Below are 15692 nucleotides of genomic sequence, written 5' to 3' on the forward strand. Positions count from 1 at the left end.
ATGCCTCCCCAATGTCAGGACTAACCATGCAGCATCCCAACGAGGAACTTCCTATAATTTGTTACAGGGCTCCTTTCATGGTGTTCCCTGATCTCTCCGCTTACAAGGACAAGAAACAAGACTTGTGTGACTTCTACTTCAGGTTTAGGAATGGTGAGAAATTATTTTCAGGACAAAGCACTTGCTACCATTTATGGAAGTTTATGAACAAACATGTTGTCATATTTCTACAATGTCTGTCTGGTAATCCTGAAAAAGAGGTTCATATCACAAAGGAAAACCAGGCCTGGGAACCTGATCTTACCGTATAACCCAGTATATGACACACCAATCAAAGGCAGTTTTTGCATATCCTTCTGATAATGCACATTCGCAAGCAATATAAACAATCCATAATCATATTACAAATTGTCTTTGTAGGAACCCGGCAGTACTTAACAGGTGATCAGTCCCAGTTAAACATAAAAAAATATGTACAAAGACCTAATTATAACTGACAGAAAAACCACTACCCGTAATTAAAGGTTAAAATCACAGTCAAGCCTGTGAAGGAGAACTTCTGGAGCAAAGGAAAAATATATCTTCTGTGATGAATTCCAGTACGACAGTCTCCATGGATACGTTGCTATATATAACTGGAGAACATGGGATCACATGAGCCGGACATGAGAAGCTGGAGACACACAGTGTACTGGCTTCAAGGCTCCCCATACTCACTCGGCCATGTCCGTCCCGCCCTCTATTTGCTGCGGCTGTGAAACTGCACCACGGCTTTCTCCTGCTCGTGGGTCTCGATGGACCCGCGACGTAGCCGCCGGATCTCGTTGATGGCCTCCACGCCGCTGATCTTCTTCTTCTTCACCAGGTAGCAGGCCAGCATGGTCCCGGTTCTCCCGTAGCCATGCAGACAGTGGACGGCCACACCCTGAGGCAAGGATGGTGACTTTGTTAGCAAGTCCTGTGAACCTGCTGAGCACTGAAAAAGCTCCCAGTGCTGTTTTTCTATGCATATATAGAAAAAAAATATATAAAAATGCGCGGCACACAGCACAAGCAGTGAAAAGCCAGCTGAGCAACACAAATGCCTTAGGATTATGGGAAAAATTAACCATCGGAGGGCAAAGGTCAACTGCCTGCCTACACCTCCTGGGCATTGCTAATTGTGCATAACAGTCATGCTTTACTTTTAAATAAAGCAGTGTTTTTCAGACCCAGATGCCAGAAGTTATGCAGATGTTCAGCTGAGGAGCTCTTAACCAATTAGGGTTTTTAGACGACCAGCTGAGACAAATCATGCAACCACAACTATTGCGCTAAATGCCTGATTTTTCCATTCTTGAAAAATATTGGTGCAAATAAAATCCTCAAACGTTCAGGCGTTACGTTAAGGTACAACGCCAAGAACGAGACCCAAATTTTGTAGCACGCTACCAATAATGGCAAGGCCTTCCCGATAACTCTCGCGGAAAAATACATGACTGGGCCTTGCTTAAGCCTGATGTTTGTTTTGCTGATGCAGGGATTATATTGCTGCATGTGGTGACCGCTTATTCGCCTAGTCTCAGGGTGGGGTGTCTGCGGCAGGAGGCTGACAAACCCAGGCTTATGCCGCCAGTCTGCAGTGCAGGGAGGGGTCAGGGTGGAAGATTCTGTCCCGATTTCACCCTCAGGTTCAGTGTTCTTTTAACACAATGGAAGATGGATATAGGGAAGGTGTGGGCAATCTTACCCTCAAGGACTCTTTGTGCATGTTTTTGGGAAATGTAACAATGTAACAACACATTATATAATAACACCACACTATGGTAATAACTCTACAAAATGTAACTAATCAAATGATGATAAAAAATTATGATAATAATAGGGTAACAGTGCAATATAAAATTATGATGTAGTTTATATATTTGTAAAATTCTGTAGAGTTATTACATAATATGCTGTTCCATGATGTGGGACAACGCATTATGTAATAACATTTCATTATGTGACTGATTTTGTCGAGTCATTACAAAGTGCGGCATTATTATATAATGCATTGTTACAGGGTAACCTTTAGGTCAGCTGTTCAAACCCAGGTGTGAGGACTCTTCAGCCAATCAGTCCTCTAATTAGTGATCTAATTAGGGAGCTGCAGCAAAAACCCGCATAAACAGCGGCCCTTTCTGGGTAAGATCGCTTATCCCTGATATAGGGCATAGGCAACTTATTTGCCCAATAACGGTAAGAAATCGTGCTTACCTGTCCCTTGGAGTTAGCATCCTCAACGATGGACAGGAACCTATCGATCTGGTCATCCCTAGGCGGGCAAAAGTCGTCTATTTTGATGTGATGTAACGTTAACGTTGGGCAGGTGTCATGATAGGGAGGTTTCCTCTCCGAAAGGCTGATCAGGTGCTGGATGCCGTTGTCCAGCAGGTACTGATAATGGGCTGGCATGCGGGGCATCGCCAGTCCAGCCAGCTTCCCTGGCTCCACCCAGGAGAAGTTTGACGGAGGGCCGGATGCCATTTCCTGCAACAGTTCAAGGGAGGAGACGATACATTAATCCCTGCAGGTTTCCTTGTGTGTTTTACAAACTTGTTTTGTTCATCTTCAAAAACAAGTGACAATATAAATGCCTGTAAGGAATGCTCACATAGCAAGTCATGACTCATGAAATCCATGTTGCGGGTCCTCTCTTCAATGTCTAGTTCTTTATGTCTACAAATTTCCAAGAAGTCTCCCATGACTGCCAACAAGGATGCATAAGGGTGCCGAACTAATATGCCCACAGCAAAGCCCTTCAGTATCTTGACATCAGCTTGTTCAGGTATTTTAAAATACAGACATCCAACCTCTCTCTGAAGTTCCGGGAATCTCTCGCACCAAAAGTAATTGGTAGTCAGCTAATTTTCACTATTACGTCAGGGGAAGCAATCCGTGGCAGGGGGGCAGTTCAGAGCACAGCACCTGTTAGAATATCGGCACCCCACCTCCCCAACCCTGCCGGCAGACTAAAACTTCCGCCTCCCTTGGATCAATATGCCTAAACCGGGGTATCTGAAAATGCTAATATTTAAAAAAATGCATGTAGTATTATAAAGACTGAAGCAAGATTATAATGAGCATTTCATGTCTAAAGGTCTGTCTTCAGCTTTTAAATTGCTACTCAGATATACTGGTTTTTCAATATTTATTATAAATCAGGACGCATATCGATTGCAAGTTAACACTGGCCGTAGTAAAACACTGATACATACAACAACTCAAAGAGTGGCTAACTTAGCATACACTAATTTGATTATTTTCTATGTTGAGTTGAACACCGAATGACTAATTAACCTTTAGCAATCCCAGTGTATTCTTTAGTTTCTTTACCTTGAATCTCGCCCTCCTACCGGCTTCCGAAGTTGAACAGGTAATCAGAGCGAAAACAAGAGCAGTACTGATCTAGTCGCCCCCCAGAAATTAGAAACATGCTAGAAAACCCCGATGTGATTTTGAAGAGATAAAAATGGCAGTCACTGCACCCAGGCTCCCCAAAGACTTGCATTGCCTAATTATCCTAATACAAATTAAATGAAAGAGTAGCGCTTATATTTTCCCATTTGTTGTTCCCCGGACACCCAGAAATGCACATGTGAAAGTGATACTGATTGCGTATTACATGGAAAAGGGTGCTTCCATGTGTGTATTCTCAACCAGCAAACTTAATACAATTGCCGGCAGCATTTAAGCATCAAAGTAGTTATGAAATAAATGATCTATATTTACATGTAAGACTAGCTAGTAATCTTTACGTTGTTCGTCAGTTAATAAAATTCGCATATCGATACAAAGAAAGAAAAATCTATAAAGAAACATTCATCATATACCGAATTGCACGTTTTCAGTGCCGACAGCGTTGACCCTTGCGGTTGCCGATCTATAATATTATTTCTATGAGAATTGTCCCTCTACGTGACGTGGAGTTCTGTTATTGGTCAAAGTCTGCCAGCACGTGGCCGCTTGGCATTGTGGTCTACGAAAAACGCCCCAGGGTATTTGGTCGTACAACTTCACACAAATACAACAGAAGGTTTTATTGCTTAGTATTTTTAAAGAAAGAAATTACCTTATCGGAAAATACTCACGTAACGCGCAATTCTAAAAAGAACACAATAAGGGATTTTCATAGCTTCTCTACAGTCCTGCTGCTAAAAACTGTAAACAGCACATGCACAAAATAAAATAAATAAATAAAAACCCGAATTTTTTTCAATGAGCTGTTCTTTAATTCTTATAATACAAATGAGAAGTCACGTGGCTTGATATCTTTATATACGCATGACTGTGAAAATATGAGAATGGGGTAATAAAACAATTTTAAAAATACATTTTGATCCACTGTGATCATGTACTGGTTAAGACCATATAATATCGAAATGTCCCACAGGTGTGACGGTAATGGACTGCTGTCCCTGGTCCTGAAGATCTTTTTGATGAGGATTGTCTTCATGAAGGACATTATTGGGGAACCCATTGCAGCGTGTGTAACTACAGGACAACAATCAAGATCAGCAGAAACACATTCACACGTTTGATCATAGCTTCAGTGAAGACTTACAGTCCAAGCCTGGACCTTCACACAAACCTTTCTCTATAGCTGCTGAAGAGGTTTGTAAAATAAATTATGTGCTCCAGCAGGTCTCGCTATCATGGATTCTTGGACTTGGGAGATCATCAGGGTTAATTTAAATACTTCCCTCTGAATGCAGGTCCGCTCTGAAGCCATAAGCTAATCGTACTCATCACGTTCCTGTTACAGTCCAGAGTGGCTGAGATGAGGAGGTGGAAGGTTAACTTGATATTGCTGAGGGTAACCATCCAGCGTCTCACGCCCTTGTAATTCCCTCACAATGTTATGGGTACAAAGAGCTTATTTTATTGCAACAATAGTGTCCAACGGGTGGCAGCTCTTCACGGACAACTTACTCCACCAAGTTGAGGGAGGCGTAAAAAAGACAATTTCCCCACGGGGATTAATAAAGTATCAATTATTATTATTATTATTTATTAAAACCTTTAGTATGTCATTGTAGAGCACATAATGCAATCAGCTTTGAAACACAGTGGCTAAAACATGAATATTTTTCCTGTTATATGTTATAATATATGTTATAACTGTATATTATCAGTCTCATTTACCATTGGCACAGCTTAGGATGCCTCTGAAATCTACCGAAATTCTCTTCCAGCAAAAAAAAAGCCCAAATTCTCTGAAATGATGCATGTGACAAAATGGAAATCTGCTTATGCGTGTAAAGATAATGGATTTTTTTTCAGCCTATTTAACTAAGAGGTCAAGAGGTTTTGTTTTGGTTGAGATTTACTTTGAAATGTGCTTTCGTTTTGTTTTTTGTTGTTAAGACCAATCCTTCAGGAATTATTAATGATGTTTTTCAAGGCAGGGAAATCAAATGCAAAGTCCTTGGCTGTAACTCTCTGCAGTGTTTGAGTGTTGGTGGTCTGTGGGTTTCATAAAAGGGACTACGATGGTCTGTCATCAGTGTGGCATGTTTATCGTAACTACGTTATGTGACATGAGCTTCTGTATTACTTTTCCAAGCGATTGATATTAATTCAGAAAGGCCACCCCAATGAAACTGCATATTATCTCCATAGCACCAAAACAAACAAGCAAAAACAAGGACTCTCCAATTAATTTTAAATGCCACTTAATTCTGTTTAAACATTTGTTTAATTAATTTAGATTTATAAACATTACTCTACAAACTTAAAGTGGAGAATGTTTCTGAATTCTTTCCAATAATAAATATTTTAATAAAGTATTATTTTGCCTTCATATAAAGTCCCAAAAGATGGATAAAATTGAAATGAATAATATAGTTAAATGAGCTCACTCTCACTACCTTCCCGGAATTATCACTGAATAAAGGAATTCTTAAGGGAATACAGGACCTCAGGAAGTCATAGTGAATCCGAGGGTAACTGGTTTGGAGCTAGTGTGTCTTTTCACTGGCCACCAGCAGCACTCACATGCATCATAAGAAAAACTGACGTGCATAGTGCATGGTGCATGGTGCATGGTGGGTACCAAGGGTGACATCATTGCTTTGCAAAATTAATGCTGCCCTCTGCCGCAAATTTACCTAAGACCATATGGGTGATCCAGGAAGTTATGTGAAGAACGAAATCCTTTGATAAAAATCAAGGAAGACAGCCCTCATCCCAGCCCCGAAGCACGATGGTGGAAAATCAAAAACATTCGGTTAAAATCGCTCTTGCAAAAACAGGTGCCACCAGTAGGCCAAACAAAATGATTTGCATACTTTCCTCAAACTTTTACATTCTGTGCAAAGAATTATTTCATTTTATCTGGAATTTTAGAAATCTACAATTTTCATAAGCTTTGTAATAGATTTGGAGAAAAGTCTATATATAGCAGGAGGATGAAAAGGAATAACTGTCCCCTGCAATATTCTCTCCCAGTGTCTGTCCATCCATCCATCCATTTTCTAAACCGCTTATCCTACTGGGTCGCGGGGGGTTCGGAACCTATCCCGGAAGCAATGGGCACGAGGCATGGAACAACCCAGGATGGGGGTCCAGCCCATCGCAGGACACACTCACACACCATTCACTCACACATGCACACCTATGGGCAATTTAGCAACTCCAATTAGCCTCAGCATGTTTTTGGACTGTGGGGGGAAACCGGAGTACCTGGAGGAAACCCCATGATGACATGGGGAGAACATGCAAACTCCACACACATGTGACCCAGGCGGAGACTCGAACCCGGGTCCCAGAGGTGTGAGGCAACAGTGCTAACCACTGCACCACCATGCCGTCCCCTGTCCCACTGTCTCTTGCCTTATTTGGATGTACCAGTAAGTGGGTGCTGAAGAAGCAGTGATGACAGATTAAGATTAATTGAAATCTTCACACCTGCTTCTTTGCATTCGTCTGCTATTCTTGCTTCCTGGCACACACCAGCAATACTTAATGCAAAGTAAACGATGCACTCTTGCTTGTAGGTGTCCTCTTTTGAATTCTTAGCCTAGTAAAACATCACTTATTCTATCGCGTTAATAACAAACGCCCCAAATTAACAAGACAACAATCTCTGAAGTTCAGCAACACGTGTTTTGTTTTTGGCACAATTCAGATATAGCACATGTTTGTAGTATTATATGAAACATATTTTAGTACCGTACATATTTTGTTATATCTGTAAACTGTTATGGCAAAGACTTGACACACTGGTTTGTTACAACATGCCTGCAGGTTCTGATATTAGGCTACTTTAGCTGTATTGTACTCAGTGTAGAAATTCTTTCCGCAGCTCAGGAACCCCCAGAACTGAAATACCTTTTATAGATGCAGATAACTAACCACACATACGTCTTCTAATGTTAAATGTTAAAGTTAAGTAGTGAATCGATACCTTATTACTGAGCAAGTGACCCAGTGAATTCGCTATGTGCAGTCAGGGGTGTTGGGGGGAGGGGGGGCATATACTAGCAGATTCAGAGGGCCCAGCACTTTACTGGGGCCCCAAAAATAGCAAAATAACAAATAGCAAATCTTACTGTGGGGGACCCCATTTTCAGATGGGCAAGCCTATTTTGCAGGGCCCAGGGTGACATGTCGGTGGTTAAAAAAAAATGTTTAAAATGACCGTCAGAATTGGTCACGGTGTTGACCCCTGATTCAAAATTTATTTTGTATACGCAAACTTCTCATTTACCAACATAATAAACGCTTAAATATGAAAAATTCTGAATATATGCAGCAGGTGGCGATATAGTTTCACATACTCTTGCTCTTCAAAGATAACATTATTAATTTGTGCAGACAAAACTAATATCCCCGTCAAGGTACGCGGTATTTCCGATTAATGAAGGAAAACGGTCACTTTATTTAAAAATATACACATATGTTTTGAAACACAGCGATTTCATTGTAAATTATAGATGTAAATGTGACTCTTTGCCGGCTTCAGTAACTTAAAAAGTTTGAAAAACCAGAGGTCCAGCAGTTAATCCACGTCAAGTATCAGGTGACTGAAGTTTTTTCTCTTTTTTCCAACCTATTTCAAGGGTGTCGTAATTCTGACAAGTTAGCCCCGAGTCCCTGACACTGATTTGAAAGAGAAGACCGGCGGATATTTTTGAGATTCTCCAGGGCTGTTACCTCGTCTCAGCGGGATTTCCAGGTAAAGTAAAAACATAACGTTACAGAACAATGCATGATTGAAACTGTTGTTCTTAGGAACACGTGTATGGAAATGATTCTTACATTAAATGTGTAGTTTTATGCGATGATTATATAGGAAAAATGTTTTTTATGTTTTAAAGTTTTTTTTTTTTTTTGCGCAGGTACGCATTCTAGTAATTAAACGTAAAATCCAGTAATGAGGTTTTGAACCTCGTGTTGCTGTACGTTACCGAGATTAGCAAGTGTATTGTTATTATTTTTCTTGTTAAATACAGTTTGTTGTTCAGATAATAGTTTTGTACATGTTGTAATGTGGAAACGGTCTGACTGGAAACAGTCGCAGATTAATTGCAGTGCATTTTGAATATTTGAAAAGTTTGATAAAGGTTTAATGTTTACGTAGCCTACTACGTAGCACACTTCTTTGGTTCCTCGTAATAGATATTTTTTATTCGCATTCTTCAAAATGTATTTGTGAGGCATTTATCTCTAAGGATCTCAGTAAATGCATAATGTCACTATTAAAACGTTCGTTACATTTTAGCTGTTTTATAACTGGGAATGTTAAAAGTTACGTTTTGTATAAATACATGTTAAAAGTCCTGATGTTATATATGCAGCAGAATTTCGGATCGCAACATTGTAATTTGCTGTGTGGATAAATACATAATATGGATTATATACCTCTTTCGTGTGATGGAAATAAATAATGGAAAAAAAAACAGAATAAGGTTAACGTTATGTTTCATGGTGTTAATTTTGACTAGTTGTGAGGCTCCATTTGTCATTGATCTGTTTAGTTGAGGTGGCACACATTTATGAGTTTTTAAACAGTTACTTTTAAATGCTGGATAAGCTGAATGTTATTGATTCTTTATAAACAGTCCTAAACATTTATATCATACTTATCTTCAGTATTTTCCAGTCACCTGTGGTCTTTTACGTTCCATAGAGTTTCTGTTTCAAAGTGCTTATTTTTTCAGGCAGGTAATTACAGTAGACGTGTAATTACAAGACGGACTCTGATATCACAAACGTTTTGGATGTGACTTGTCGTAAAAATCCTTCCATCTTTCCCTGGTCAGGGTCTGGAGGATTTGAAATCTGTCCAGGCAGCGGTACATCCTGGGCAGGATGCCAGTCCATCGCAGGACACACACTAGGGGCATTTCACCTAAATGTACCCCCTGAGTCACCAGGCCGCCCTCATTATTAAATGTGCCGCATTATTAGTGCCTGTCAGAACAAATATCTCCAGCAGAATGTTCTAAGCCACTTTCTTAAATGAGATTACAAGGAAAGAATGACCGCAATTCCTTTTCTATTACCAGAAAATGGAGAGAAAAAAAAACAAATGTGATGCACTTTCTGAACAGAAGCCAGGTACTCTTATGGTGATGGTACAGGGTGGCATTCTGAGCAGTGTTGCTGGGCAACTGCCATCCAGGTGAGACACAGGGCCGCTCATCTGCATCCGGAATGATCGGGAGAAGTTTCCCATTGCCAATCAAAGTTTTTCAAAGGAAATTTGTTGTTCATCGTCAATGAGAAAGTGCCTGAACAACATTGCCCAACAAGCATGCTCAAAAAGTTCCCCTTTGTATAATCACCCTTAGTCTTTGTATTTATGGCAGGAGACTGAATACAGTAGTCTATTGCTAAGAAGCAGACTTGCCTATCCAGCCTGACATAGGTGTGCTAATTGGCTGTATCGACAGTTAAAAACAATAAATAACATGAAGTCCATAGGTGGTTCTACATCCTATTTATTAGCCCCCCTAATTTTGTCTTAGACCCCCTGAAAAATTAAGTTTTCTAACATCATTTAGCCATTTCTCCCATATTTTCAATTCATCTCCGATTCCCCCCTTAACGCATTTCCTAATGGGGACCCAGGGGAGAAGGGGTGGCCTTCTGGGAGCTGAGCCCCCCTAAGGATCAAATTCTAAAGTTGACCCTGCAGAACTTCATTCTGAAACTATCATTTATTGTTGCTTAAGACAGTGTTTCCCAATCTGGGCTAAGGGCACCCACAGTCGGTCCATGCTTTTGCTCCCTTCGAGCGCCCTACCAGACAGTCCACATTTTTGCTCCCTCTCAGCTCCCAGAGCAAAAATCATGGACTGTCTGTAGGTCCCTGAGGAACAGATTGGCACACATTGACTTAAGTATAAGAATCCTGTTTTGTCACATCTTCAAGTCTGGAGTCTCGGTTCTCTTGCAGAAGTTCTGCAAGATCTTTTTTTTTTAACCAAACCAAGACTTAGACATGCTGTTTTCTGTCTAACTGTGATGCAGAATGGGTGACTGGAGCGCTTTGGGAAGACTGCTTGACAAGGTCCAGGCTTACTCTACGGCAGGAGGAAAGGTCTGGCTGTCGGTGCTCTTCATCTTCCGCATCCTGGTCCTGGGCACCGCGGTGGAGTCTGCGTGGGGCGACGAGCAGTCGGCCTTCAAGTGCAACACCCAGCAGCCTGGCTGTGAGAACGTCTGTTATGACAAGTCCTTCCCCATCTCGCACGTGCGCTTCTGGGTGCTGCAGATCATCTTTGTCTCCTCGCCCACGCTTCTCTACCTCGGTCACATTTTCTACCTGATGCACAAGGAGGAGAAGCTGAGGAAGAAAGAGGAGGAATTGAAAGTGCTTCAAGATGAGGGTGTGGACGTGGACCTCCCTCTGAAGGCCATCAAGCTGAAGAAGTTCAAGTATGGGCTGAAGGAGCACGGTAGGGTCAAGATGAAGGGTGCCCTCTTGTGCACATACATCGTGAGCATCGTTTTCAAATCTATTTTCGAGGTTGGCTTCCTGCTCATACAGTGGTACGTGTATGGGTTCAGTCTGGATGCTGTTTATACATGTGAGAGGTGGCCCTGCCCCCACAAAGTTGACTGCTTTCTATCTCGACCCACCGAGAAAACGGTCTTCATCGTCTTCATGCTGGTCGTGTCCCTCGCATCTCTTCTTCTGAATGTGATCGAGCTGACGTACATCTTCTTCAAAAGAATTAAGGATCAAACAAAGATGACCAAAAGCTACTTCTTCACCAGCGGCCACATAAGCCCCAACCCCAAGGACTTGTCCTCTTCCAAGTACGCTACCTGCAATGGTTGCTTTTCGATCGCGGCTCCCATTCCTCCGCCAGGGTACAAGCTGGCTATCGGGGACAAGGCGAACTCGTGCCGTAACTACAATACGCAAGCTAGCAAGCAGAACTGGGCTAACTACAGTGCCGAGCAAAGCCGGCTGGGTCAGAACGGCAGCACCATTTCCAATTCCCACGCCCGGGCTTTCGAGAACTCAGAGAACCTGAGCCACAATGAAACGAAGCTGAGAATGAGCCCTGAGCTGCAGCCTCTCGGTCTTCTGGAACCTCGTCCGCTCAGCCAGACTAGCCGCGTTAGCATTAGCAGCCGGGCTAGACCGGACGACCTCGACGTTTAGCCAGACCCAATGTTAAGTCTTGGTTTTCACATCGGAATGTCCTTGGGGGATGTTCAGCATTCCTAATAGCTTTCCCGAATAATAAATGTCAGTGACTTAATACGATGTTGATGACTTGAAGAGTTAAGAATGTCTGACAAATATTTTAAGCACAAGCGACGAAGGAGCTAAAATTGCAGTACGACGCTTTTAGCGACGTGACGTTTTACGTTTGTTTTTTCTTCATTTCATCTAGCAACACTAAGCTACATACGCTACCAGTGAAAAGTTTTTGCACACCACAGGTTTTCACTACTTTTCCATTTATTTCACTAACTGCTGATGTTCTTTTATTCTTGCTAAGCGTTGGAAAGTTGAGTGAACAACTATAAACGAAAATGAAAGTCTAATTACATTGACAATTTCCTTTATAACATGGAATGAGTGTGTAACAGTGCATGCCTGACATCCTATTAAACGGTTGTGCTTTGATGGCATACTCAAATTCTATGCTGTCCTGAACTTTAAATGCACTAGTTTCTTTCATCTCCATCCAAATATCTTGTACTCTTTCATCCCATGAAACAGCAGTATTTAATGTCCCTTGTAGAAAGAATGTCTCAAATTTTCTCTGCTGTTATAGCTGCTAGAGGAGGTAACTTTGATTAATGAAATATATGATATTTTCTTGCTAATAATGGTACTCAAATGGTGAACATATTGTAAATTTATTTAATATTTGTTTTAAATTTATTTAAATTTAAAAATACTAAGTGTATTTTTAGTAAACGTCAAATGAGTAACATGCAAATGTAGAAAATCCCAGTGTGTGCAAAGACTTTTAACTGGTCCATGCATCGCTAAAATAAAAGCCACACCTTGTTTTCCTTTCAGTAATTAAACTATTAACATATTTCTGTTGCCAATGGGTTTCGCGCCTGGTAGCTTTGGATGGGATTATGCAGGGATTTGTGTGTAAATGGTAGTGAATTACCTCTGGCTTGGAGTCTGTTGGAATTGTTTCACGTGGCCCTGAGGGTAAGGCTATTAGAGCACCATAAACTGGGGAAACAATATAGTAACAAGCTGACAGGACAAATAAAAGGTCTGCGAGCCTATTGACGCTCTCCCAATAGAACGTTTAGTTAGCTTTTATTGTGAGCTTAGGGGAGGTCTCAAAACAACCTTCCGGAGCATAAGGTGCAATGTTGATTATAAAAGAAATGAAACAAGGGAGAAAATGTCTTTAATTTTGACTTTGTATTTAGGGAAAATACCAATGAGAAGGAAAGACACTTGGTAAGTCAGTTATGCTGTTTAAAGCCGAACATCATTCACTACAGGTCAGGTACAGTGACTGCTGTAGTTATAATAGTTTTTTGAAGACTTGTGGTTGCTCACCTCAAAAAACTTTGAGACCCCCTTACTGGACCCCCCTGCAGTTCACACACAGGGCTTACGGGTCAGCTGATGCGGTCAGCCTTAGCCTGCGTTTCATCCTTCAACATCTGGACCATCAGGGAAACTATAGCAGAGCTCTGCTTGTAGACGTCAGTTTGACATTTCACACAGTTGTCCCGGAGTTCCCCCGCTCCGAGCTCACCCCACTGTCCCTGCCAGAATCTCTGTGCCTGTGAATCATCATCAGCTTCCTATCAGAATGGAGGCAGCATATAAAGTTGGGAAGATAACCTGATCCACGGCACAGGATTACTCAGTGTTGGGCATTTCAGGCCCAGAAGCTACAAATCCAGAACAAGAGTTTGCTTCTACCAACCAGTTGAGCATAAAGAGTCACAGTCACAGAGAACTCAGCTGGTTGGTTGAAACAAAATCTTGGTCTGGATTTGTAGCTTCTGGATCTGAAATGCACAGCACTGGGATTATTATAAGGCTGCACCACTACTAACTCCTCTGTTAAGATCCTGAATTTTGCAAATGACATCTCCATGAGAGGACTGATCTAGAACAGTGACAAGTCCGAATACAGTGGCTTAGCTGCGTTCTGGTGGAACATCAACTACCTGGAGCTCACCACCATGAAGATAGTGGAGAAGGTTGTGTACCTCTGGAAATCCCTCCCCATCGACTACTGTGGAGTCATTCAAATTCTTTGGAACTATTATCTCCAAGGTCCTTAAGTGGAAGATCATCATTGACTGCATAGTCAAGAACAGGGGATGTTATTGCTGTGGCAGCTTGACCATCCACAGACAATGCTGGTCCCGGTCTATACAGCTGAGAATCAGTTCTCATGTCCTCCCTCACGGTTGGTTCAGCTCAGCATCATCTGAGAAGCAGAGAAGGTCATTCACTTCACCCCCACTGATTCACCGCACACCTCAAGTACAAAAAAAGCGAGCTGGCAAGATCATCGCTGACCCCTCCCACCCTGGCCACAAACTCAAAATTCTCCCCTGAGGGGGACGTTCCGGTCTTCCAGAACCACCGCATCAAGACACAAAAACAGCATCTTCCCCCCAAGCATTTGCACAGCTCAATACCTGACCAACACTACCTCCGGCTACTGCACCTCTGCACTTTACTACACATTTATACATCTTTATAATATATAATATCCTTGCTTATCATCCTTATCCCTTTAACTTTAGTTTTTGTTTTAGCTTAGTTTGGTTTTTGTTTGTTTTGTTTTGTTTTAATTCTGTATTGGGAACAAATACACCGTGTCATATTCTTTGTGTGCATGAATACTTGGCTAATAAAACTGATTCTAAATTATACGTATATGTTTTATTAACCATCAAAAAAAATGTTTGCTCTACTAACCCTAACTTTGGTTCATTTGGATGATGTTTCGTTGGAAAGTCAGTACATGAGTCAATGCAGGCATTTGAGATTTATTTTACATTTAAAACTCTTCAGCCAAAATTCTTTGTGACAGTGTTATATCCTTAGCAATTATGAGCCATATTTCCATCCATCCATCCATCCATCCATCCATCCATCCATCCATCCATCCATCCAATGTCCTATGCAGAATCATGGGGGGTCCAGAGCCTATCCCAAGGCAGGAAAGAACTTACAGTAGGGCGCCAACTCATTGCAGCGGTGCTGCATTTATTGATAATAATTAAAAACTGATAAAAGATTTTATGTGATTGAGATCTATGTTTTTATAGCTTTCCAGATTAAGCCTTTGGTGATGTATTAAGTTTATGTCATTTTGTGAGGCAAAGTTCAGTGTACGCTGTCTACTATAGTACATGCAGTGTGTAAAATTAGCTGACCTCTGCATGTAACATAGGGATTCTAGCTATTAACATCACTTAAAGCACCTGGCTTTCAATCTGTTGTTATAAGCAATTGATCTCACTTATAAAAAAAAGTGAATCAGGTCTGAATGAATGTAAAGCAGAATTTTTGGTTATAACAGCTTTTTAATATCCTTCCTAACTCCCTACACAAACAAACAGTTTTTCTTGCAGATATTAATTTGATGTAGATCAGGTAATCTTATCGATCTTATCCAGAAAGGGCCACTGTTTATGCGGATTTTCACTGCAACTCCCTAATTTGATTAATTAGAGGATTGATTGGCTAAAGAGTTCTCACGCCTGGGTTTGAATGGATGAGCTAAAGATTTTCCCAAAAAACCTGCATACACACTGGTCATTTGAGGATAAAATTTCCCACCCCTGCTATTGATTGGAGAGATACACTAATGAACCCAGAGTTCTAACAGCTTTAGCCATGTTGTTTTGTTATTGTGTTCTGGATAAAATCCACCCTGGCTGAAATCGTTGGCCGTAACACCAAATGTGTCTCTAGAAAATATGAAAAGAGTTTTCCCATAACGAAAGGCAATGTTTTATCTCCATGATGATCTACATTTTAATCTCCCTTAATTTATGAGGCTCCAACAACTTGGAAAAAATATACTGTCTGTGAGAAGGCAAAGTAACATTTGGGAATTGTGTTATAAATGTTAACACATTAATGTGAAACTAGTTTAATAAAGAATTCAGGCATCATTTAAGTTTGAGGGAATTTAAAACAAAGCTTAATAAAATAATATTTAAGTTACTTGAAAGATGTATTCTTGTGAAGA

General features: G+C 41.0%; 2 protein-coding genes across 5 annotated transcripts; one reads left to right on the top strand and one right to left on the bottom strand.

Annotated features, from left to right (window-relative positions):
- Nucleotides 1–185: 185 nt before the first annotated feature.
- dusp23b (dual specificity phosphatase 23b) lies at nucleotides 186–3914 on the bottom strand. Of its 4 annotated transcripts, XM_048974029.1 has the most exons (4): nucleotides 3855–3889; nucleotides 2636–2700; nucleotides 2239–2511; nucleotides 186–925 (listed from the first exon to the last, which is right to left on the bottom strand). In XM_048974029.1, the coding sequence occupies exons 2-4, from the start codon at nucleotides 2645–2647 to the stop codon at nucleotides 740–742; spliced, it is 471 nt and encodes a 156-aa protein (XP_048829986.1). In that variant the 5' UTR covers nucleotides 2648–2700; nucleotides 3855–3889; the 3' UTR covers nucleotides 186–739. The 4 variants fall into 4 exon arrangements, with proteins under 4 accessions (XP_048829986.1, XP_048829988.1, XP_048829987.1 ...); XM_048974031.1 differs by lacking the exon at nucleotides 2636–2700 and having other exon boundaries at nucleotides 3855–3914; XM_048974030.1 differs by lacking the exons at nucleotides 2636–2700; nucleotides 3855–3889 and adding an exon at nucleotides 3358–3822.
- A 4032-nt stretch (nucleotides 3915–7946) lies between these two features.
- Nucleotides 7947–14209, top strand: LOC125708114 (gap junction alpha-1 protein-like). The gene is made up of 2 exons (XM_048975635.1): nucleotides 7947–8200; nucleotides 10501–14209. Exon 2 carries the CDS (start codon nucleotides 10502–10504, stop codon nucleotides 11642–11644), a length of 1143 nt encoding a protein of 380 aa, XP_048831592.1. The 5' UTR covers nucleotides 7947–8200; nucleotide 10501; the 3' UTR covers nucleotides 11645–14209.
- The last annotated feature ends 1483 nt before the right edge of the window (nucleotides 14210–15692 follow it).

Source organism: Brienomyrus brachyistius, chromosome 14 (assembly GCF_023856365.1).
Source record: "Brienomyrus brachyistius isolate T26 chromosome 14, BBRACH_0.4, whole genome shotgun sequence".
Lineage (NCBI taxonomy): Eukaryota > Metazoa > Chordata > Actinopteri > Osteoglossiformes > Mormyridae > Brienomyrus > Brienomyrus brachyistius.

Coding starts and splice junctions, on each gene's coding strand:
- LOC125708114 (XM_048975635.1), top strand. CDS start 10,502: ATGGGTGACTGGAGCGCTTTGGGAAGACTGCTTGACAAGGTCCAGGCT.
- dusp23b (XM_048974029.1), bottom strand. Junction 926..2,238: donor ATGCTAACTCCAAGGGACAG/GTAAGCACGATT, acceptor TCCTTGCCTCAG/GGTGTGGCCGTCCACTGTCT.